General features: G+C 38.9%; 2 protein-coding genes across 2 annotated transcripts; both read right to left on the reverse strand.

Moving 5' to 3' along the window:
- Positions 1–10,061: 10,061 nt before the first annotated feature.
- LOC142161939 (uncharacterized) lies at positions 10,062–11,475 on the reverse strand. The gene is made up of 3 exons (XM_075218157.1): positions 11,286–11,475; positions 10,849–11,111; positions 10,062–10,754 (listed from the first exon to the last, which is right to left on the reverse strand). Exons 1-3 carry the CDS (start codon positions 11,473–11,475, stop codon positions 10,062–10,064), a joined length of 1,146 nt encoding a protein of 381 aa, XP_075074258.1.
- Positions 11,476–12,087: 612 nt separating this feature from the next.
- LOC142161941 (uncharacterized) lies at positions 12,088–12,746 on the reverse strand. The gene is made up of 3 exons (XM_075218161.1): positions 12,606–12,746; positions 12,440–12,507; positions 12,088–12,328 (listed from the first exon to the last, which is right to left on the reverse strand). The coding sequence occupies exons 1-3, from the start codon at positions 12,744–12,746 to the stop codon at positions 12,088–12,090; spliced, it is 450 nt and encodes a 149-aa protein (XP_075074262.1).
- Positions 12,747–23,229: the final 10,483 nt, after the last annotated feature.

Genomic DNA, 23,229 nt, shown 5'->3' on the forward strand with positions numbered 1-23,229 from the left:
AACCCCACCAGAAGGCAGAAGGTTACAACAGTAATCCCCAGCAGGAAACAACAAAAATCCCTAGCATTCAGCCCAAGCTAGAAATAGCAGAAGCTCGCCTCAAGAATGCGAGTCCACCGTCTGACATGACCCACAAAAGCTAGTCACCAAAAAAAAAAAGAGAAAAGAAAAAAATCCAAAGTACGGAAGTGGAGAACATATGTGGTCTGCTCAAGAACTAGCACCTGCAACTAGCAAGTATCAAGGTTCAAATCCAAAGTTTGTATGAAGCACCATTCAAGACTCAAGATCAAGTTTCAGAAGACTTATAGATAGGAATCCTTGTAACTAGTGGCTGATAGGCTTAGTTAGTCTTTTCAGTTTTCATTTTTGATGTAATGACAGGACCGCAGATCGGAACCTCAACGGAACGGCACCTCGATCGGCTCTTCACCTCGGTACACTCTACCATCTCTCTCATTTCCGAACTACACGTGGCCTGATTCCTGTATAACCAAGGATATGTAGGCAGCTCAGATACCAGGGCTCGGTCACATTCCCTCATTTTCCTTAGTGTAGTCCCTCCAAATAATGATCGGGTCAAAAACATGTCTAGTCATTCTTTGTCGGAAAATTCTTCGTGTTTCCAGTCAAAGAGGGGCAACTGTAGACGCGTGATTTTTGACCTTCCCCGAGAATTTTCACATTTTTAGCGTGAATATTTAAAATTGGGTCTAATATAGCTATTTTGACTATTTTACTTTATTTCGTCGCAAAAGAAAAATTACAAAAAATATATATATGAATTTTAGTTTATGTATTTCTCATAAACTTGAAAAAATACAAAAATTGTGCCTTAATTTTGTACTTTATATAATTTCGAAAATTACCAAAAAATATAGTTCTATTAATGTTTTGTAGTCATTTTAATTTTGAAAAAATACAAAAATATTACTTTATATTTTATCTTTATATAAAAAAACGAAAATTACAAAATAGTTTTATTAATGTTTTGTAGCTATTTTAATCTTGAAAAGAAAATATTAAAAAAGATATAGTTTTGTTTTAAATATTAGTCTTATTTTGGTATTTATTTTGCTTACATAGGATTAGTTGAGCAACGTCGTGTTCCTATTCTCGGGTCCGGGCAAAAGAATAATATTCGGGTTCAAACTACCTGTTTTTAGGCCTAATTTTCAGACCTAACCCATAATAATCCGAGCCCACCACACATGGGGGACACGCGTGGGGAACACAGACGGAATCCCACACACGGGGAACCCCACCGCGCATGGGGACACAAGTCTTGGACCCCTACACACGTGGGGTCCATGTTCTTTGCACAAGCTACAAAATACACGGACTAATTTTGAAAGAGGGGGGACTTTTGAAAAAACGAATTTGGAAGATGCTCGAGGACTGTTCATCTTCTTCCTCCTTTTGAAAAACAAAAACAACCCTAACAGACCCTACCCCAAAACCACCTCCGACCAGCTTCCCCCAACGCCTGAACCACCGGACCCTCGTCAAGCAGCAGCTGTTGCTGCTGCTGCTGCGTCACGTTCTTCTCCTTCAAACCAACCAAACCCTAAACCATCATCACCCCTCCAAAACCTCTCCGTCACCTTCCCGTCGTAACCCAAAAACCAGTCGCACCCTACTCCCTCGCGTCCAAATGACCACAAGCAGTCCACCATTGCTGCTTCATTCTTTTCCAGTCGCGACACTCCCTCACGTCCGAATGACCATCGCCTTCTTCCTCCGTGAATACACCATTGCTGCCGCTACCAGCTCCCTCCATCTCGTCCAGCTCCTGCTCGTCGTCACTGCCTATCGACCCCACGTCTAGACGCCATAACCATCGTCATCACCTTCTTCGTCGTTCATCCCCATCGACCCTACTGTTTCTTTGTCGTTCGGGCAGCAGCTGTTGCTGCGTTGCTGCGTTGTTGAGCAGCTGTGTCTGCGTTTCTTCTCCTTCCCAAGCCCAGCTGTTGCTGCGTTTCTTCTTCTTCACCAATAGAAACGTGGTATCCTTCCCCATCTCCATGTACAGCACACAGTAGCTTCCGTTCATCCCCCTCGCGTTCAAAGGACCTCACGAAAAAAAACCCAGTAGCGTCCATGACCCATTCTTCGTCCGTTCGCGTTCGAGCTTATGACGCGAGCTATCTCGTTTGAGCTTTGATGACTGTTTCCATGGGTTCCTGTTCGAGGTTATCCATTGAGGTCGATGTTGAGGTCCGGTCCGTGGCTCTATCCATTTCTGTTTGTTCAGGTTAGTAAACCTCAAGTATTAGATAAGGAAACGTTACGTTGAATGTTCAAAGATGCAATATAGAAATTGGTATGGTAATTTTCTGCCTATGTTTTACTGTATGCATTTTGGTTCATTTTTTATGTTATGTTATTCTTGTTTATTTAATGTCATTTGATTAAGTTGTATTACGTGTTCTATGACACAGTTTGACGTTAATTGGTTCGTCCCTTCCTTTACTTAGTGCATTTAGACAAAATTAGTATTAGTACATGCTGTTGCTCCTTTTATTAAATTTCTAACAAGTTATGAGATTTTAGTTGTAAAGAGGCTGTAAGGTTTAGTATTGTTAAAGGCATAAAAATGGCATCCTTTTAAAATAAAAATAAAAAACGAGACGAGCTTCGCCAAATAAAAATGTATAGATTGCGGAGCCCTCACAAAATATATGTATTAAATACTTAGATTCCGGGATGGGCCGTGTAGCAAATTTCACGGCCCTACCCAAAATAATGATACGCTAGTCGCTTTAGGCGCATATTTAATAATGTTATCTCCCTAAACGCGGGTGCACATTTATGTGACCCAAATCCAAATCTCAACATAATCGAAATGTGTCTCCAATCGCGGGTGCATTGATGTAACGTGGTTCGAGATATGTTTCCACGATGTTGCAATTCTTGATAAAAATAACAGTAAATGATAAAAGCGGTTAAAAGATAAAATTTGCACATAAGTTCATATTTGTATAAAAATCAGATAATCAAGCCAAATATAACAGTTGAGCGACCGTGCTAGAACCACGGAACTCGGGAATGCCTAACACCTTCTCCCGGGTTAACAGAATTCCTTATCCGGATTTCTGGTACGCAGACTGTAATATGGAGTCATTCTTTTCCTCGATTCGGGATTAAAATTGGTGACTTGGGACACCCTAAATCTCCCAAGTGGCGACTCTGAAATAAATAAACAAATCCCGTTTCGATTGTCCTTTAATTGGAAAAAACTCCCTTGTACCCTCGCGGGTATGGAAAAAGGAGGTGTGACAACCATTAGGAGTCTTGAGACTAGTGTAGATCTTTTACTTCTCGTTATGATAGATTTTGATGTTATCTTGGGTATGGATTGGCTGTCACCTTATCACGCTATACTGGATTGTCACACCAAGACGGTGACCTTAGCCTTGCCGAGGTTGCTTCGATTATAGTAGATAGGGACTCTTGGCCATTCTACCAGTAGGGTTATCTCTTATGTAAAGGCTCGGTATATGGTCGAGAAGGGGTGTCTAGCTTATTTGGCTTATGTCCACGATTCTAGTGCGGAGGTTCCTTCCATGGATTCAGTACTAGTTGTTCATGAGTTTCCAAAGGTGTCTCCTGCATATCTGCCATGGATGCCACCCGACAAGGATATTGACTTCTGTATTGACTTGGCTCCAAGCACAACCCATTTCTATTCTGCCATACCGTATGGCCCCGCCAGAGTTGAAGGAATTGAAGGAGCAGTTGAAAGATTTGCTTGATAATGGCTTCATTAAACCTAGTGTCTCGCCCTGGGGTGTGCTCGTGTTGTTTGTGAAGAAGTAAGATGGATCGATAAGGATGTGCATAGATTACCGACAGTTGAACCGAGTCACCATCAAGAACAAATATCCATTGCCGAGGATTTGTGACTTATTTGATCAGCTTCAGGGTGCTAAGGTATTTTCAAAGATTGATTTGAGGTCTCGCTGCCATCATTTGAGGATTAGGGCATCCAATGTCCCTAAGATAGCTTTTAAGACTCAATATGGGCATTATAAGTTTCTAATGATGTCATTTAGGCTGACAAATGCCCCAACAACATTTATGGATTTGATGAACAGGTGTTCAAGCCCTATCTGGATTCCTTTGTGATTGTGTTTATTGATGATATCTTTATCTACTCCCGCAAGCGAGAGGAGCATGCGCATCATCTTCATATTGTACTTCAGACTCTGAGAGATAGCCAGTTATATGCCAAGTTTTCAAAATGCGAGTTTTGGTTGGACTCAGTCACTTTCTTGGGGAACATTGTATCAGCAGAGGGCATTCAGGTGGATCTTAAGAAGATTAAGGTAGTTCAGAACTGGCCTAGGCCCACTTCAGCTACAGAGACCCAGAGTTTCTTGGGTTTAGAGGGTTATTATCGTCGTTTCATAGATGGGTTTTCATCTGTAGCAGCCCCATTGACCAGGTTGACCCAGAAGGGTGCTCTATTTAGATGGTCAGACGAGTGTGAGGCGAGCTTTCAGAAGCTTAAGACTGCTTTACTACGGCGCCAATGTTGGTGTTGCCCATAAGTTCAGGATCTTATACGATGTATTGTGATGTATCTCATATTGGGTTTGGTGTAGTGTTGATGCAGGATGGTAGGGTGATTGCATATGCATCGCGGAAGTTAAATGTTCATGAGAAGAATTACCCTATTCATGACTTAGAGTCGACATCCATTTTTCATGTGTTGAAGATTTGGAGGCACTATCTTTACGGCGTGTCGTGCGAGGTATTCACGAATCATCAGAGCTTGCAGTATTTGTTCAAATAGAAAGATCTCAATTTGAGGTAGAGGAGGTGGTTGGAGCTATTGAAAGACTATGATATCACCATCTTGTATCATCCCGGGAAGGCCAATGTGGTGGCCAATGCCTTGAGTAGAAAGACCGTGAGTATGGGTAGTCTTGCGTATATTCCAGTCGGTGAGAGACTGCTTGCTTCAGTTATTCAGGCTTTGGCCAATCAGTTTGTGAGGTTGGATGTTTCAGATCCCAGTAGTGTTCTAGCTTGTACAGTCTCTTGGTCTTCCCTATTTGAGCGCATCCGGGAGCGGCAATATGATGACCCTCATTTGCTTATCCTTAGGGACATAGTGAGGCACGATGGTTCCAAGCAGGTTACTGTCGGAGATGACAGAGTTTTGAGGATGAAAGGTCGTATTTGTATGCCTAATGTTGATGGACTTTGTGAGTTGATTCTTGAGGAGTCCCACAGTTCCCGATATTCTATTCATCCGGGTGCCGCCAAAATATATTAGGACTTGCTATAGAATTATTGGTGGAGGATGAAGAAGGATATAGTTGCATATGTAGGTCGGTGTTTAAATTGTCAGCAAGTAAAGTATGAGCATCATAGACATGGTGGTTTGCTTAAAAAGTTAGAGATTCATGAGTGGAAGTGGGAGCGTATCACTATGGATTTTGTTGTTGGACTCCCACGAACTCAGAGGAAGTTTGATGTGGTATGGATTATTATGGACATGCTGACCAAGTCAGCGCATTTCATTCCTGTGCAGTTACCTATTCTTCAGAGCGGTTGGTTGAGATTTACATCCGCAAGATCTTCCGTCTTAACGGTGTGCCCATGTCTATCATTTCTGATCGAGGTACGTAGTTCACCTCACACTTTTGGAGGGCAGTACAGTATGAGTTGGGCACGCAGGTTGAGTTGAGCATAAGATTTCATCCTCAGACGGACGGACAATACGAGCGCACTATTCAGATATTAGAGGATATGCTCTGCGCTTGTGTTATATACTTTGGAGGTTCTTGGGATCGATTCTTGCCAGTTGTGGAGTTTGCCTACAACAACAACTACCAATCAAGCATTCAGATGGATCCCTGTGGGGCTTTACACGGGAGGCGGTGCCGTTCTCCAGTTGGATGGTTAGAACCGGGGGAGGCTCAGTTCTTGGGTACATATTTGGTACAGGATGCGTTATATAAGGTCAAGATTATTCAGGATCGACTTCGCACAACTCAGTCTAGGGAGAAGAGTTATACCGATTGAAGGGTTCATGGTGTTGAATTAATGGTCGGAGAGAGGGTGTTGCTCCGGTTTCACCCATGAAGGGTGTGATGAAGTTTGTAAAGAATGGTAAGTTGAGACCTAGGTATATCAGACCTTTTGAGATTCTTCAGAAAGTGGGTACGGTGGCTTACAAGCTCGTATTGCCACCTAGTTTGTTAGAAGTCCATTCGTTGTTCCATGTTTCCATGCTCTGGAAGTATCACGGTGATCCATCCCACGTGTTAGATTTTACCTCGGTCCAGTTGGACAAGGAAATGACTTATGAGGAGGACCCAGTGGCTATTCTAGCCCGGCAGGTTCGTTAGTTTAAAACTAAGAGTTATACTTCAGTTTGAGTGCAATGGAGAGGTCATCCCATCGAGGAAGCTACTTGGGAGTCTAAGTCGGACATGCAGAGTAGATATCCACACCTTTTTACCAGTCAAGGTACTTGTCTATGTCCGTTCGAGGACGAATGGTTATTTTAGAGGTGGATAATGTGATAAACTGATAGGTCATTTAGAGTTTTAGAACCTAATTCTGTATTTTGAAGCCTCAAATACCTCATTATATCCTTCCTAGATTTGCGTACGCAGTCCAGGTATTTTTTGGAATGCTTTTATGTTAAAAATTGATAAAATATAAAATTTTGCCTTAAAATCTATTTGAGTTGATGTCGGTCAAAGTTTTGAGAAAACCGACTCGGATTCGTGTTTAACGGTCCCGATGGGTCCGTATCGTGATTTGGGATTTAGGCATATGCCCGAAATCGAATTCAGAGGTTTTTAGCTTGAATTATCTTGTTTCGTTGAAACATTGAAGTTTCAAGGCTTAATAAATCTAAAAGTTTGACTAATGTTTGAATTTATTGATATCAGGCCCGTATTTTGGTTCCGGAATCTGGTATAGGTCCATTACTATATTTATGACTTGCCTGTCGAATTTGGTGAGAAACGGAGTTAGTTTGACATGATTCGGACGTCCGATTGTTAAAATAGAAGTTCATGAGTTTTCTTGAAAATTTCATTTGATTTGGTGTCCAATTCGTAGTTCTAGATATTATTTTGGTGATTTGATTGCGCGAGTAAGTTCGTATGATATTTTTGGACTTATGTGCATGTTTGGTTTAGAGCTCTGAGGGCTCGGGTGAGTTTCGGATAGGCTATGGAGTGAGTTTTGGACTTAGGAAAATAGATGGTGTATCTGGTTCTGGTGTTGGTCTCTGATCTCGCAATTGCGAGGTCAGTGTTCGCAATTGCGAACATTCCAAAATCCTGCCAGGTTCGTATTTGCGAACAACTTCTTTGCATTTGCGAAGAATGCCTGAGTCAGCAAGGATCGCAATAGCGATCAGAAGGTCGCATTTGCGAACACGTCATCGAAAATGCGATAAAAGCAGATGTGCGAAGACTTCACAATTGCGAGGTATTTTTCGCATTTAGGGGGGTTTGCAATTGCGAACCCCTGGTCGCAATTGCAACACCTGCAACTGAACAAATATGAATTAGACGAGATTTTCTCTCATTATTCAAATTTTCAAAATAAGATAACCCTAGAGGCAATTTTCCCAAGAGCCCTTCTTCCCCAATCCATTGGTAAGTGATCCCAACCTATTTTCTTTCAATCTTTTATTACATTTCATAAGATTTCAATGTAAAATCTAGTATTTTCATGGTGAAAGTTAGGGATTTGGGTAGAATTAGAAATTTTTGTAAAATTGGGATTTAGACCTCAAATTGAGGTCGGATTTCAAAATAAATTATATAACCGGTCTCGGGGTGAATGGATAATCGGGTTTTGGTTCGAATTTCGGGTTTGGACCAAGCGTTCCCGGGAGTTGACTTTTTCAATAATGACCTAAATTGAATCTTTTGCAATCGTGGGTAGTTTCTAAGGCTTATTTTAAATTATTTGGTTGGTAATTTACGAGATTTTGTTGGTAATTTGATAGATTTTGTTGGTTCGGAGGCTTATTTGAAAGGCAAATCTGTGGTTAAGCTTTGAGTTGATCTTTATAGTGAGGTAAGTGTCGTGATTAACCTTGACTTGAGGGATTAGAACTTGTTTGCTTATTTGCTACATGTTTAGATGTTGGGTTCAACGTATATGTGAGGTGACGAGTATTTATGCGTTGTTGTGGGTAAAAGCATGTGGGTGTGACTTGTTTCATATAATTTATCACTTACTTTGATCATTTTATCCATGCTTAGACTAGTTACTTATTAAATTGTTCATTTTTTCCGCGTTCATGGGCTTTCTATGACAATTGAGTATTGTTTCTAAAGTTGAGGCTGGTATTGTGGAACCCTTATTGACGTAAGACTTGTTCTTGTTTATTCTATCTCCCTGTTATTATATGTTCATTTTTATATGGTAAGGGAGAGTGTTAATGCACGAAGGGTGATACCATGCCGATTTGAGTGTTAATGCACGAAGGGTGATACCGTGCCATATTGTGAGAGTTAATGCACGAAGGGTGATACCGTGCCATAATTTAAGAGTTAATGCACAAAGGCTAATGTCGTGCAGTATCTATTGATTTATGATGAAATTGAGAGTAAAAGCACGAAGGGTGATGCCATGCCGTATTATTATTTCATTGTGAGGTTGAGAGTAAAAGCACAAAGGGTAATGTCGTGCAGTTTTATTCATTGTGTTTATTCGTTTTATTGGTTAAAGGCATATTAATTGTTCTGGTTATTATTTTCTACAGTATTTATCGTATCTTGTACCCCTCTCGCGTGTCCCCTCATAATAGTACATGTTTAGCCTTTATTTGTTGTTATCTTGTAAGTATATTGTTGTTTGCACAAGTTATTTACGTGGGTGTCTTATCATAGCCTCGTCAGTACTTCATCGAGATTAGGATCGACACTTATAGAGTGGGGTCGGTTGTACTCATACTACACTTTGCACTTCTTGTGCAGATTTTGGTATTGGTCCCAATTGCCCGTGAGGTGCATTATCTCGGATCAGCTGACTTGGAGACTCGAGGTAGATCTGCTGGCATCCGCAGACCTTGAAGTCCCCTTCCATTTTTCCTTATTTGCTACTCTTTTCATTCGAGGGAGTTGTACTTATTTCAGACTCTATTTGTATAAATTCTAGAAGCTCGTGAATTGTGACTCTAAATCCGGGTTATACTAAATATTATTGGTTGTTATGTTATTCCGCACTTAGTTTTAGTTTCATTTTAGTTTAATTGACTTTACTTATTGAAATTGATTAAAATTGGCTTAAAGATCCTCTAATATTGTCTTGCCTAGCAAGTAAAATGTTAGGCGCCATCACGGTCCCGAAGGTGGGAATTTCAGGTCGTGACAAAAATGTTTTTCATGAAAAATGAGTGGTTTTATCACTTAGAGCCCGTTTGGGTTAGATGAATTTAAGTAGCTTTTAAGCACTAAGTACTTAAAAGCACTTTTTAAGTGTTGGAGGTGAATTTATAATTAAGCAGTTACGTGTTTGGATAAAAGAGCTGGAGCTGAAAATAAGCAGCTGATCTATGTGTTTGGTAAAAAGTGCTGAAAAGTTCTTTTTCTGTTAAGATGACTGAAATACCCTTAAAAGTATTAAGCGTAAAATAAGCTTGTTATTGCAATATTTTAAATTTTAAATTAATTCAAACACAAATTAAGTTATGTCTCAATTAACGTTAGGTTATAGATTGTTTTGATAAGATTATTTTTAATAAATATAAATTATTTTATAAAGTATTTTTTTAAAAAGAATTACGTTTATTTTTGAAATATACAATAAATTAGAGTCGTCTCAGCAACACAACTTGAAATTTGCTACATAAAATCCAAACAAAGAAAGGCATCCACAATGACAATATTGTCACTACCCTATCAAGACAGTTGGATTGAATCAAATCACTCGATTGCTCCATTATTCTCAAAAAAGGCTAGAGAACCATAACCTAAATATCTAGAGTTGTATCTATACCTGGTAAAATGTCCAAAACAAAATTGGAAATAACTAATGTAAGCGTTCAGCATATTGCCAAATATCAGCAGCAATCACTCACGAGTAGCCATCCAAATGTTGTCACTTTGATTTTCCATATTTTCTACATTTACACTATTTGCCCCCAGAGATGTGCCAGCATCATGCTCAATAGATGGAATATATCTCTCATCCTCAGCTGCTCGAAATGCATCATCCACCTTACATTTCTTTCTAATATAATTATGAATGGCCATAGTAGCAATGACGATATCCATCTGGATATCAATGTCGTAATAATGCATATCTCGCAAAATAGACCACCTCGCTTTCCATACCCCAAATGTATGCTCCACAATGTTTCTACATGAAGAATGCAAATAATTAAATTTTTCTTTCCTTCCTCTTGGTGCTCGCACTTGTCGTGTCGCACCTCGATGAAAATCTGCTAGGTGGTATCTCACATCAGCCCCTTTATATGGAGCCATATATCCCTTCATATGTGGATACCCTGCATCAACTAGGTAATATTTGTTTCCCAATGGGTGTGGAAAGTTAAGCTCTGATCTACGAAGGACCTCACCAAATATACGACTTTCATGAGCTGCTCCTTCCCACCCAGCCCATGCAAATGTAAAACACATATTAAAGTCGACAACAACAAGAATATTTTGAGTTGGATAAATTTTACGGCCAATATAAGGTATCTCTTGGCCCTGCGGTAATCTTGCTTTCACATGTGTACCATCAAGTGCTCCAATACAATCCTGTAAATATTTAAATACAACAATGTAATATAAGTTTGCAATATTAAAATTTTGAGCTATAATGTAAAACTAGTTATTTAAAATTATTACTTACTTTAAAGAAAGGGAGATATCGTCGATTATATGGCTTATGATCTCCTACACCATCATTATAATTTAAGTGCGGTCTAATAATATCTCTGGCCAGCTCACTAATGGACTTTAGAACACTATGAAAGTGCCTATGAATTGTTTCTCCTGAGTGTTGAAATATCTCCTGTATCAATCGATTTCCGACACCATGTGCACAAATCATAAGAAACATGCCTAGCTTCTTGTACACAGACATTCCACGTGTGGGTTGAAGACCATAGTTGTCTGTTAAATCTTGGCATAAATTAATAAATACTGACTTTCTCAGTCGAAAATTCTCATAGCAACGCGTCTCATTTCCATGTAATATCTCTTGAATAAAAATATATCCGGTGCGCTTAGATGTACGGCAAGGTATCTTGCATATGTATTTCTCGTAATACATCAATATACACTTACCTGTTATTACACATAATGCATCCCATTCCTTTTCGTCTTGCTCATTTTGAAGTTTCTCTATTTCTTCTTGCATTTCATCTTCTTTCTCTCCATCATCTAGCATATCATTTGGATAACAGGATACAAAGTTGCTAATGTCCCAATCACTTAGATGATTGGATATCATGCTATTAATGTCCCAATTTTCCATTTAACTGAAAATAAAATAATAAAAAAGGTAATCATGGGCAATAGCGAAATAAAAAGAAATAATTTATTTAATAAAATATAACAATAAAAAAGTGTTTAAACCAACAATCATAAAGTCTAAACATGAAAGAGTAAGAAAATTAACCATGAAAGTAAATAGTTCGAGTTCTAAATGAAACAATTAAATAGCTAGTTTTAGAAATACTAATGCAATATGCATAACATATTATTGCTGCTTTTTCAAGTATGATTGATAGTTATACTCCAACCAAGCTTTTCGACCTTTATCAGTATGTAGCTTGAAAAATATCTCTCGTATCTCTTTCTTAACAAGCAGGTTTAAAGAGAAGTTGAAAATTTCGCTCCCCTCAGAAATGCTAGGAATAGTTACCAACAAGTTAATACCTTTCTCGATGGTGGCCTCTGATGTTGCAAGAGATGTAGCGCTACTTTTGTTGGACACCATCTCAAGTAGGGAGTGTATATCATGTTTTAGTGGTACAACACCATACTTTGCCTTACTTTTTTTCCCTTGGCTGCTAGTGCCAACTCCATCAATTGACTTTCGTTTTTTTAGTGATGGCTCGGGAAACCTAACAGAATGTATATGTTGTTAGATATCATTGCTATCGTCACTCTTCTCATCATTAAGGCTACCAAATTGATCACCCTGATCATAACTATAAAAATTATTTATTTCATCATCTAAATCTAATCCAATCCCCGATATTTGTTCTTGGCTTGCTGCTCGTGCTCTCTCTCCGGTGGCAACGATATCAGCAAAAATCGCATCATATCGAAAACCATATAAGAGAGAGATCTTTATTCCTAAATTTTTTGTATTTAGCATTCTCCTGTAACATAAATTATTAATTAATTTAAGATAGTAATAAATATTAACAGTGAAATACTCTTAAAAACATATAGAAGGGCGTGATAATTGTACCTTAATTTTTTGCTCCCACCAATCATCATCCGCAACAATTGTTTTTTTGTTTTCATCCCATCCTAAACCTGTCTCCCCCTTCATCAGCTGCTTAAAAAGAGTCCATCGGTTTTCATATAATCCCAATGAATTTTCATTTGTTTTTTATCATACGTTCTTCCGGTCTTCTTATTGAACTCATTAACCATTATTTTCCATCCTTGTTTAGACAAATAAGTATTAGGTCTATTTCCTTTTCTTATCTCTTGTTCACATAATTCAACAAATATAATATGGAGATTATCATCCCACTTGGCATTATTTCGTCCGATAAAATTTTCCGACATGTTTGAATGTTAACAATCTGAAGAAAATAAAAATTCTTCGTAAGCTCTATACAATAATATTCTAACCTAAGAAGTAAATAAATAGAAATATTTCATCATACAAGGAAATAGAAAATAGTAGGTTCTAAAATTCTTAGATTGTGAATAGAAGCTAAATGTAATGGGTGACTAATGTTCTTTCTGTAAATAGAGCATCTATAGGATGCCAATAATAAGACTTCTTTTTTTCTTTTCCTACAAAAATAATGATAATTTCATCCTTCTAAAGTGCATGTTGCCACATTCTTCCTTACTTCAAATAAAATTCCTATATACCAGTTATTGACAATAAAGAATTACACTAGCAGCTCAATCTAATTAACGGAAGAATTTGCAGATAAATAATCTATAACTTCCCTTGCAAAGAATGATCGATCAACTATACTTTTCCTTTATTTGTAGCCAAACAATGCATTATCTTCCTCGTAAATGCAAAAACTCATAAAGTGTTCATAATATTAAATTGTTTATTATTAGAGCAATACTACTTATGAACTGCACGATGCTATCAAGTTGACTGCTTTCTCCAATATGTTCAATTTTATCATAATGAATTCTCTACTATGCAACAGAAAAAAAAATTGCATCAAATAATGACAACAATATACTCAAGACTATAGTGATCTTATGGCTGATATATAATAGAAACAAAGATATACCATAAGCATTGCAATTATTCATCCATGCAAAGTTAAATTGCTTCAACCATTTGTCACACCTCCTTTTTGCGCGCCCGCCCCCGGAGGGTTAATGCGCGAGGGGAGTTTTTCCAATTTAAGTGACAATATTCGAAATGAGATTATTTATTTAATTCAGAGTCGCCACTTGGGAAAGGTTTGGCTTTTGGTGTCCCAAGTCACCGGTTTATCTTGAATCCCGAATCGAGGAAATTTTTGACTTTTCCAAATGAAGTCTGCGAACCAGAAATTCTAAGTAAGGAATTTTGTTGACCCGAGGGAAGGTGTTTGGCACCCTCGAATCCCGTGGTTCTAGCACGGTCGCTTAAATTGTTATAATGGCTAAATATCTGATTTAAATACATGTTGTGAATTATGTGCTTTTATTAAGTTTAAACCGCTTTTATTATTATCAGTAATTTTATAGAATTGCAACGTCGTGAAAATGCATCTCGAACCACGTCACAATCAATGCACCCGTAGTTGTTAACACATTTTTGACTTCGTTGAGATTTGGATTTGGGTCACATCAATGTGCACCCGAATTTAAGAATATGATTTAATTAAACCGCGCCTAAAGAGCCTAACGCGTTATTATTTTTTGAGAAGGCCATGAGATTCACTAAACGGCCTAGCCTGAATTCTAAATATTTATTATGATTATTTATCGAGGGCCCCGCGATCTTGCATTTTTATTTGGCGAGGCTCGACTCTATTTTAGAAAGTATATCTTAAAGTGGCTACATTTCTAATACATTTGTCCCTAAAACTAGAAGAAGAGGTACATGCTAATTTAATTATATGCTTTGGCCTGATCCGGATTCTTATGATTAATTATCTACAAAGTTAAGAAAACATTATACTTTAATGGAAAAATGCTTTAATTTGACAAGGAATCGCATACGAGCTAACGAAATATAACACTTAATCCGAACATTTCTTGAGTTGAACTTAACTAAACTTATTGAGACTAGATTAAAGGATTTAGCTACTAGATATTGTTATTAATGGGACTTTGAATGTGACCCTATGTACTGCCTAACGGAACCCGAAAAAAAAAGACTAAATGAAACAGAAACAACAATGTATAAGGTCGGAGTATACATACCCCGTACTAACAAACAACTACCGAACTAAAATACAAAGGGCTAAACTCAGTCGAGTATCAACACATACTTTCAAACTATTGAATTATAAACTAATCAATTTTTTTTACAGACCCGTTAATGTACCATGAATATCACAACAAATACTTGAACTTCTTCAACCTTTTTCATTTCATGCTTTCGAACTGTTTCAGTTACATCAATTATGGGACTCGAAATGTGTACCTGGAATGCTGAAATGCAAAGAAGAAGAGGAGAATAACAGGGAAGATCAGCAGCAGCAAGAAACAGGACTAGCAGAAACAGCAGGACAGAATAGCAGCAACAACAACTCACAACACAATTGGAGTGGGATCAACACCCCAACTAGACCAAATTCTTCAGTAGAAACCAACAAAACAACCAACAGACTCAGTTGGATTTAGAGGGAATCAGTGTTGGACAAACAGATCAAGACCAGTGAAATCAAGACAGAAAATAAGAATGCAATTTCTAGTTTTGTCTGTCTGTGTTATCAAACAAAGTTCTTTTCTAGTTTTTCTGTTTGTGTGTGTATATCTATCTCCCAGAACTTCAGCTCTCCTTCTTAATTCCCTCCCAGTTTTCTCTTCCTTTTCTTAACAATTTCTTCTCCTCTCCCTATGTGTGTCTCTCTCTGTATGTTCTGTATGTATTAACCTGTATCTATTTTCAGCTCTCTCTTTTTCTCTTATATCCTCACAGTGTGTGTGTATTTCTCTCCTCTAATCGTTTTTGTCCCCCTTTATCTCTGTATGTCTTACCCTCTTTATAGTTCAAATTCCAAACTTTTACAGCCTGTTAGGCAATCAGATACCTCCCATGTGCTCCCCTCTTTTCAGATTCCACTCAGCTATTTTAAGTATTAACCCCCATCAATATTCCCTGGCAGGCTCATTCTTTAAAAGGTTTAACACTTCTTAAACTAAAACAAAGTATGGGCAACAGAATATACCTGACAGCATATGCTGTCAAACCATTTTTAAATCAGAAAGTCCTTTTATGCAGGAACCAGGCTGTGCACAATGCACATGCTGTGCACAAGTGCACATGCCATCAATTCACATTTCAATTACAGACCAAGCCTTAGGTTTTTGAAATCATATTAACAACTATAAGTAACTGAACTTGGTTCTTAATTGATTCAGGCAACGTTTAACAGAAACAAATCGATTTATTTTTGTTCAGATAGTTGAAACTAATTGACGACACATGTCGACTCGACTATATTAGTTATAACACATACAATCGACACCAAAATCAGACATTCAAAAGTATAGGACACATGATTCGAATTGTACTGACTAAACAGAATTGTGCTTCGAGGAATCAGTTAATCAGTACAAATTGAAGCTCAATTATTGCACAACAAATACATACATACACACTATCAGAACAAGTAGAAGAGGATACTCAATCAAACAACAAAGGTTCAGGCAAAGTGGTCAGGGCATAGTTGCTAAAATTCGGGGACACAACCATTACACAACAACAATAACAGCCTTTCAAACAAACATGGACTAACAGAACAAAGAAAAGAGAACAGAACTCACCTCAAATCCCGAAAAATAAAAAACTTAACTCGGACTCGGTCAGGCCTTACTTAAGGCTGAACGGACTTTAATCGAAGTGTTTCTCAGATAAGAAACACTTCGATTAAGGTCCATTAGACCTTAATTTCTTTGGCTCGAACGGGTATGAACCAGTGACGAGGAACCTTATGGTTTCAAAAATCAGATCTGGGATTCATGCTTCCCTGGTAAGATTCGGACCAAACCAAGTATGGTATGGTCACGAGGGGGGTCTGGGGAGTGTCTGGTGTGAAGCTGGGGTTAAACGGTGTAGATCGAGTTCGAGAAGGTGGGATGGGATTCGAGTTAAGTAGTTAATAGATCCATGTTTAGGATGGCAAGGGGATTCTAGGGTGTTACGGTGAAGGTCACCGGCGTTCATGCCGCCGGTTTTCATGGTGAAGGATACAGGGGCGGCTCTAGGGTTTGATGGGGATGAGGGTGAAGACGGAAGCTGGGGTATCGGATAGGGGGGGCAGGGTAAGGTTACAGGCTTATATAGTTAGTGAGTGGGTTGATCTCATCCGTCGGATCAACTGAAATCAATGGCTTGGATCTAGAGGCTTAGGGGAAACGGTGCCGTTTCAACTAAAGAGGGTTTGGGTTGGTCCGGGTGGAACGGGTCGGTTTTTGTTCGTGGGTATGGGAAATATGATCTTGGCCGTTGATCAATCTGACATCAACGGCCAAGATCAGGCTGGATTAAAACGGCGTCGTTTGGACACCCTGGGTATCAGCTGGACGGGACCGGGCAGGCCTGGTTTGGGCATTGTTTGTTTGGGTCAATTTTAATAAATTGGCCCAATCCGGAAGAAGAAGATTATTTCTTTTTTTTTATTTTAAAAACAAAACTAAGCAAAAAATCAAATTAAAAATTAAATACACACTCAATACAATTATTTGCACACACACTAAAATATTTCAAAACAGGTAAAATCAAACAAATCAAAATCACGGACGAAGATGCCTATTTATGATTTTCTATTTAACGACCGGATTACGGTTCGAATTATGCATGACACACACATTTTTGTATTTTGTTTTAAATAAATAAATAAACAAGAAAAAATAAAAATGGGCAAAAGTCACAAATAAATCAACAAAGTGCCGTACAGAAATCCAAAAATTGTACAGCAAGACCAATTTTTATTCTTTTGGAGCGATTGTCGCGCAAAAACAAAAATCACGTGCTCACAGCTGCCCCTCTTTGTTCGGAAACACGAAGTGTTTTCGTGCAAAGATAAAGTGAGCGGATATGAGCGATATTTGCTTATGGACTACTCCGTGTGAAACATGTTTTTGAAAGATCTGACCGAATCTTGCTTCAAAGATTTCCTACATATCCTGGGCTAAACAGGAATCAGGTCAATGTAGTTCGGGAAAATTTTGGTAGCTGGGACTACCATGGGATTGCAATGCTTGCTGTTACTGCTGTTGCTGTTGTCACTACTGCGTCACTGACTGCCTTATTACAACCAAAGGAAAATTGGAAACTGAACTAAACACTTATATGCATGTCAACTGCTAGTTACAAGATTCCTATCTATGATTCTTTTGCGACTTGATCCTGGGTCTTAGCTGATTCCGCTTGTAGACTCCGATCTGAATCTTGATGCTTGCGAGTTGCGGCGACTTGTTTAATCTCTGGGATACTGAGTGAGACGCGATTGGTAGGGTTCAGAACCTTAATCAAATGTTGGAGTCAATCTGCCTTCCTTTTACTCCGACATCTCGGGACATCTTCTCTCTTTTTTTTTCTTTTTCTTCTTTGATTCCGAATTGGGACTCATCTCGTGGGTCGTTTCGATCCATGTGGCTCGAGGTTAGACCTGCGGGAGAAAACAACGACGAAATTTTCTGCCCCAGCTTCACTAGGAAAATTTCGTTAATTATTCGCCAGGAAGTTCATAAAATTGATGAAAGAGGATATGCATGCTCAGTTCAGGGTTGGAGCCCTAACACCGACTAGCTGGGGAAAGGTTCAGTTCAGGGTTTAAAACCCTAATGCTGACTAAAAGAAAAAGTTCAGTTTAGGGTTTAAAACCCTAATGCTGACTAAAAGGAAAAGTTCAGTTTAGGGTTTAAAACCCTAATGCTGATTGCATGGAAAAGCTCAGTTTAGGGTTTAAAACCCTAATGCTGGCTGAATGGAAAAAGTTCAGTTTAGGGTTTAAAACCCTAATGCTGATTGCATGGAAAAGCTCAGTTTAGGGTTTAAAACCCTAATGCTGACTGAATGGAAAAAGTTCAGTTTAGGGTTTAAAACCCTAATGCTGACTAAAAGGAAAATTCAGTTTAGGGTTTAAAACCCTAATGCTGATTACATGGAAAAGCTCAGTTTAGGGTTTAAAACCCTAATGCTGATTGCATGAAAAAGCTCAGTTTAGGGTTTAAAACCCTAACGCTGATTGCATGAAAAAGCTCAGTTTAGGGTTTAAAACCCTAACGCTGGCTGAATGGAAAAAGTTCAGTTTAGGGTTTAAAACCCTAATGCTGACTAAAAGGAAAAATTCAGCTTAGGGTTTAAAACCCTAATGCTGACTAAAAGGAAAAGTTCAGTTTAGGGTTTAAAACCCTAATGCTAACTAAAAGGAAAAATTCAGCTTAGGGTTTAAAACCCTAGTGCTGATTGCATGGAAAGCTCAGTTTAGGGTTTAAAACCCTAATGCTGGCTGAATGGAAAAGCTCAGTTTAGGGTTTAAAACCCTAATGATGGCTGAATGGAAAAAGTTCAGTTTAGGGTTTAAAACCCTAATGCTGACTAAAAGGAAAATTCAGTTTAGGGTTTAAAACCCTAATGCTGATTACATGGAAAAGCTCAGTTTAGGGTTTAAAACCCTAATGCTGGCTGAATGGAAAAAGTTCAGTTTAGGGTTTAAAACCCTAATGCTGACTAAAAGGAAAATTCAGTTTAGGGTTTAAAACTCTAATGCTGATTACATGGAAAAGCTCAGTTTAGGGTTTAAAACCCTAATGCTGGTTGAATGGAAAAATTTCAGTTTAGGGTTTAAAAACCTAATGCTGACTAAAAGGAAAATTCAGTTTAGGGTTTAAAACCCTAATGCTGATTACATGGAAAAGCTCAGTTTAGGGTTTAAAACCCTAATGTTGATTGCATGAAAAAGCTCAGTTTAGGGTTTAAAACCCTAACGCTGGCTGAATGGAAAAAGTTCAGTTTAGGGTTTAAAGCCCTAATGCTGACTAAAAGGAAAATTCAGTTTAGGGTTTAAAACCCTAATGCTGATAGCATGGAAAAGCTTAGTTTAGGGTTTAAAACCCTAATACTGGCTGAAAGGAAAAAGTTCAGTCTAGGGTTTAAAACCTTAATGCTGACTAAAAGGAAAATTCAGTTTAGGGTTTAAAACCCTAATGCTGATTACATGGAAAAGCTCAGTTTAGGGTTTAAAACCCTAATGCTGGCTGAATGGAAAAAGTTCAGTTTAGGGTTTAAAACCCTAATGCTGACTAAAAGGAAAATTCAGTTTAGGGTTTAAAACCCTAATGCTGATTACATGGAAAAGCTCAGTTTAGGGTTTAAAACCCTAATGCTGATTGCATGGAAAAGCTCAGTTTAGGGTTTAAAACCCTAATGCTGACTGGAAGGAAAAGTTCAGTTTAGGGTTTAAAACCCTAATGCTGACTAAAAGGAAAATTCAGTTTAGGGTTTAAAACCCTAATGCTGATTACATGGAAAAGCTCAGTTTAGGGTTTAAAACCCTAATGCTGGCTGAATAGAAAAAGTTCAGTTTAGGGTTTAAAACCCTAATGCTGACTAAAAGGAAAATTCAGTTTAGGGTTTAAAACCCTAATGCTGATTACATGGAAAAGCTCAGTTTAGGGTTTAAAACCTTAATGCTGGCTGCATGAAAAAACTCAGTTTAGGGTTTAAAACCCTAATGCTGGCTGAATGGAAAAAGTTCTGTTTAGGGTTTAAAACCCTAATGCTGACTAAAAGGAAAATTCAGTTTAGGGTTTAAAACCCTAATGCTGATTACATGGAAAAGCTCAGTTTAGGGTTTAAAACCCTAATGTTGGCTAAATGGAAAAAGTTCAGTTTAGGGTTTAAAACCCTAATGATGACTAAAAGGAAAATTCAGTTTAGGGTTTAAAACCCTAATGCTGATTGCATGAAAAAGCTCAGTTTAGGGTTTAAAACTCTAATGCTGGCTGAATGGAACAAAGTTCAGTTTAGGGTTTAAAACCCTAATGCTGACTACATGGAAAAGCTCAGTTTAGTGTTTAAAACCCTAATGCTGGCTGAATGGAAAAAAGTTCAGCTTAGGGTTTAAAACCCTAATGCTGACTAAAAGGAAAATTCAGTTTAGGGTTTAAAACCCTAATGCTGATTGCATGAAAAAGCTCAGTTTAGGGTTTAAAACCCTAATGCTGGCTGAACGGAAAAATTCAGTTTATGGTTTAAAACCCTAATGCTGATGGCTGGGGACAAAATTCGAGAACAACAACTGACTTCTCTTTTTTTTTTTTGATTTTTTTTTGTTTTAGTAAGGATAAAAGGGGGTTTCGTGGAAACTTACCTTTCGAGTGAATTCCTTATTGCCAAAATGTTTCTTGTACCCATGTACCTTCTTCTTTGGGCGACACCTGCCTCTCGCACGATTGTCTTGGATTAAGCCTGTTTGAACCTTTTCAGACAAAGAACACTTGTTAGTTCGGGAAATGACGGTCGATTTGGTGACCTTGATCGTTCCTAGTTGTTTTGTTGCGTCTCTATTTCTGTTGCGAAGTCCCGCCATTGATTTGATTCGAATGGCGAAACCCTTTAGACTGCTCAGGCTTGTATTTCCAGATTCTGTGATGACTTGCTTCGTAAGGCTCTCCTTTTTTTTTCCTTTTTTTCTCTTTTTTTTTGTCCCGTTTTGCTTGGAGGTTCTCAACGGGGATTTTATTGGAGGTATTCTGTGGGGATTTGTACAAAAGGAAACTCTGTGGGGGAATATTTACAAAGTGGATTTTTTGTGTGGATTTTTGTACAATGGGGCATGCTGGGGATTTATCTCAAAGCGGGCTTTCTAGGATTTGTTGGGGTAAGCTTGTTGGGGAATTTTACAAAGGGACTCATTGGGATGTGCTGGGGAGATTCCATTTTTTTTTTTTTGGTTGGGGAGACTCTGTGGGAGATTGTACCAAAGGAGAGACTCTGCGGGGATTTGTACAGAGGGAGACTCTGTGGGGATTTGTACAGAGGGAGATTCTGTGGGGATTTGTCTGAAAGTGGACTTGCTGGGGGGGGGGGAATTTCTCTTTTCCTCTTTACTTTAAACACCATCACACATCATGATTCATCAGGCTCGGGCAATAGTACCAACGACATGAGGCGCTTTCTTTCATGAGATGGGATTCCCTGCCACCTGCCCTTTCCGGTGTATCCTGAACTTGGGGTTAAAACACAAAAGGGATTCGAAGAGAAGCAAAGAAATGAGAACACAAATTTCAGGAAGAGAGTGCCCCTTTTCGGGACGAGAAAGACTTATCTGAGTAAGATAACGCTGGCCTTAAATGACATGACATGCTCTTTGGACTGGGCGCCTGACCATTCCATGAACTTGCGTTTCTCTGAACCAGAACGGATCTGTGATTCCAAACCGGTGGAACGTTGTCGAGACCTCCTTGGGGTGGAGTCACTCTTTTTCGGCCAACAGCGCCCTTTGTGGGTTTTCATTGGCTGACCTCTCTCATTTCTCCTCCTGTCATCGCTTGATAGCACTCTTTGTGAGTTTTTACTAAACATGCTCTCTCATTTTGGTTTCTCTACTCCCGTCACCTCGTGGTGCCCGAAGGTTTTCACCGCCGAGACTCTCTCATTTTATCTCTCTCAATTCAGAGTGTGCTGGTCTCCATTTGCGATGCTTATTGGTTCCCCACCATATTTGGTAACTGATTTGAAGGCTTGTGCTTGGTAAAGAGAAGTAGATAATACTAACTTCTAAACTGCTCGACGTGCCCCGGTTTCAATTTCAGGATGAATGGGATTTTATTGTTGGTGTGACTGAACCTCAGGGAGAGGCTGCCTACGTATCCTTTCGGAATCAAGTCAAACATAGTTCAGGCCTCAATCAATGTTTTGTTTTGTTTTTTTTTGTTTTTTTTTGTAGAGAGGATTGGGTAGTGTTTGGGAGTAGTGAGGATAAAACCTTCGCCATTTTCAAATGTGTCAGGACCACTGGAGTATGATCTAGGCGTAGTATCTCTTGACTGCATCTGCATTTACTGCTGTGTCGGGGTCATTTCCTTCGATATCACCTAAATACAATGCTCCTCTCGGCAATATCTTCCTTACGATGTATGGGCCTTTCCAATTTGGGGCAAACTTTCCTTTTGCTTCTTCATGATGCGGCAGAATACGCCTCAGTACCAACTGACCTACTTCGAAATTCCGGGGTCTGACTTTCTTGTTGTAAGCGCGGGCCATCCTTCGTTGGTATAACTGTCCGTGACAAACTGCGGCCATTCGCTTTTCATCAATCAACGTCAATTGCTCTAACCGAGTCTTGACCCACTCGCTGTCCTCGATTTCTGCTTCGACAATGGTTCGAAGCGAAGGAATTTCTACCTCTGCCGGTATTACAGCCTCGGTCCCATAAACCAAAAGATAAAGAGTCACTCCTACTGATGTGCGTACCGTAGTGCGATACCCCAACAATGCAAATGGTAACTGCTCATGCCACTATCGGGAACTTTGGATCGTTTTCCTCAAAATCTTCTTGATGTTTTTGTTTGCCGCTTCCACAGCGCCATTGGCTTTCGGCCGATAAGGAGTAGAATTCCTATGCGTTATCTTGAACTGCTCGCATACATCTCCCATCAAGTGACTGTTCAAGTTTGCTGCATTATCTGTAATGATAGTCGCAGGAATACCGAAACGACAGATAAGATTTGAGTGTACAAAATCCACTACAGCTTTTTTAGTGACCGACTTGAGAGTGACAACTTCTACCCATTTTGTGAAGTAATCGATGGCAACCAGTATAAACCTGTGTCCATTTGAAGCCTTCGGTTCGATTGGTCCAATGACGTCCATGCCCCAGGCGACAAATGGCCATGGTGCGGACAT

This window comes from Nicotiana tabacum, chromosome 1 (assembly GCF_000715075.1).
Source record: "Nicotiana tabacum cultivar K326 chromosome 1, ASM71507v2, whole genome shotgun sequence".
NCBI lineage: Eukaryota > Viridiplantae > Streptophyta > Magnoliopsida > Solanales > Solanaceae > Nicotiana > Nicotiana tabacum.

What these genes read in the sequence shown, in the direction of transcription:
- LOC142161939 (XM_075218157.1), bottom strand. Translation starts at nt 11,475, where the DNA reads ATGGAAAATTGGGACATTAATAGCATGATATCCAATCATCTAAGTGAT. An exon ending in TGCATTATGTGTAATAACAG is followed by an intron (nt 11,112 to 11,285) that starts GTAAGTGTATAT and finishes AAGATTTAACAG; the next exon opens with ACAACTATGGTCTTCAACCC. An exon ending in GATATCTCCCTTTCTTTAAA is followed by an intron (nt 10,755 to 10,848) that starts GTAAGTAATAAT and finishes AAATATTTACAG; the next exon opens with GATTGTATTGGAGCACTTGA.
- LOC142161941 (XM_075218161.1), bottom strand. Translation starts at nt 12,746, where the DNA reads ATGTCGGAAAATTTTATCGGACGAAATAATGCCAAGTGGGATGATAAT. An exon ending in AACAAGGATGGAAAATAATG is followed by an intron (nt 12,508 to 12,605) that starts GTTAATGAGTTC and finishes CTTTTTAAGCAG; the next exon opens with CTGATGAAGGGGGAGACAGG. An exon ending in ATTGTTGCGGATGATGATTG is followed by an intron (nt 12,329 to 12,439) that starts GTGGGAGCAAAA and finishes TTTATGTTACAG; the next exon opens with GAGAATGCTAAATACAAAAA.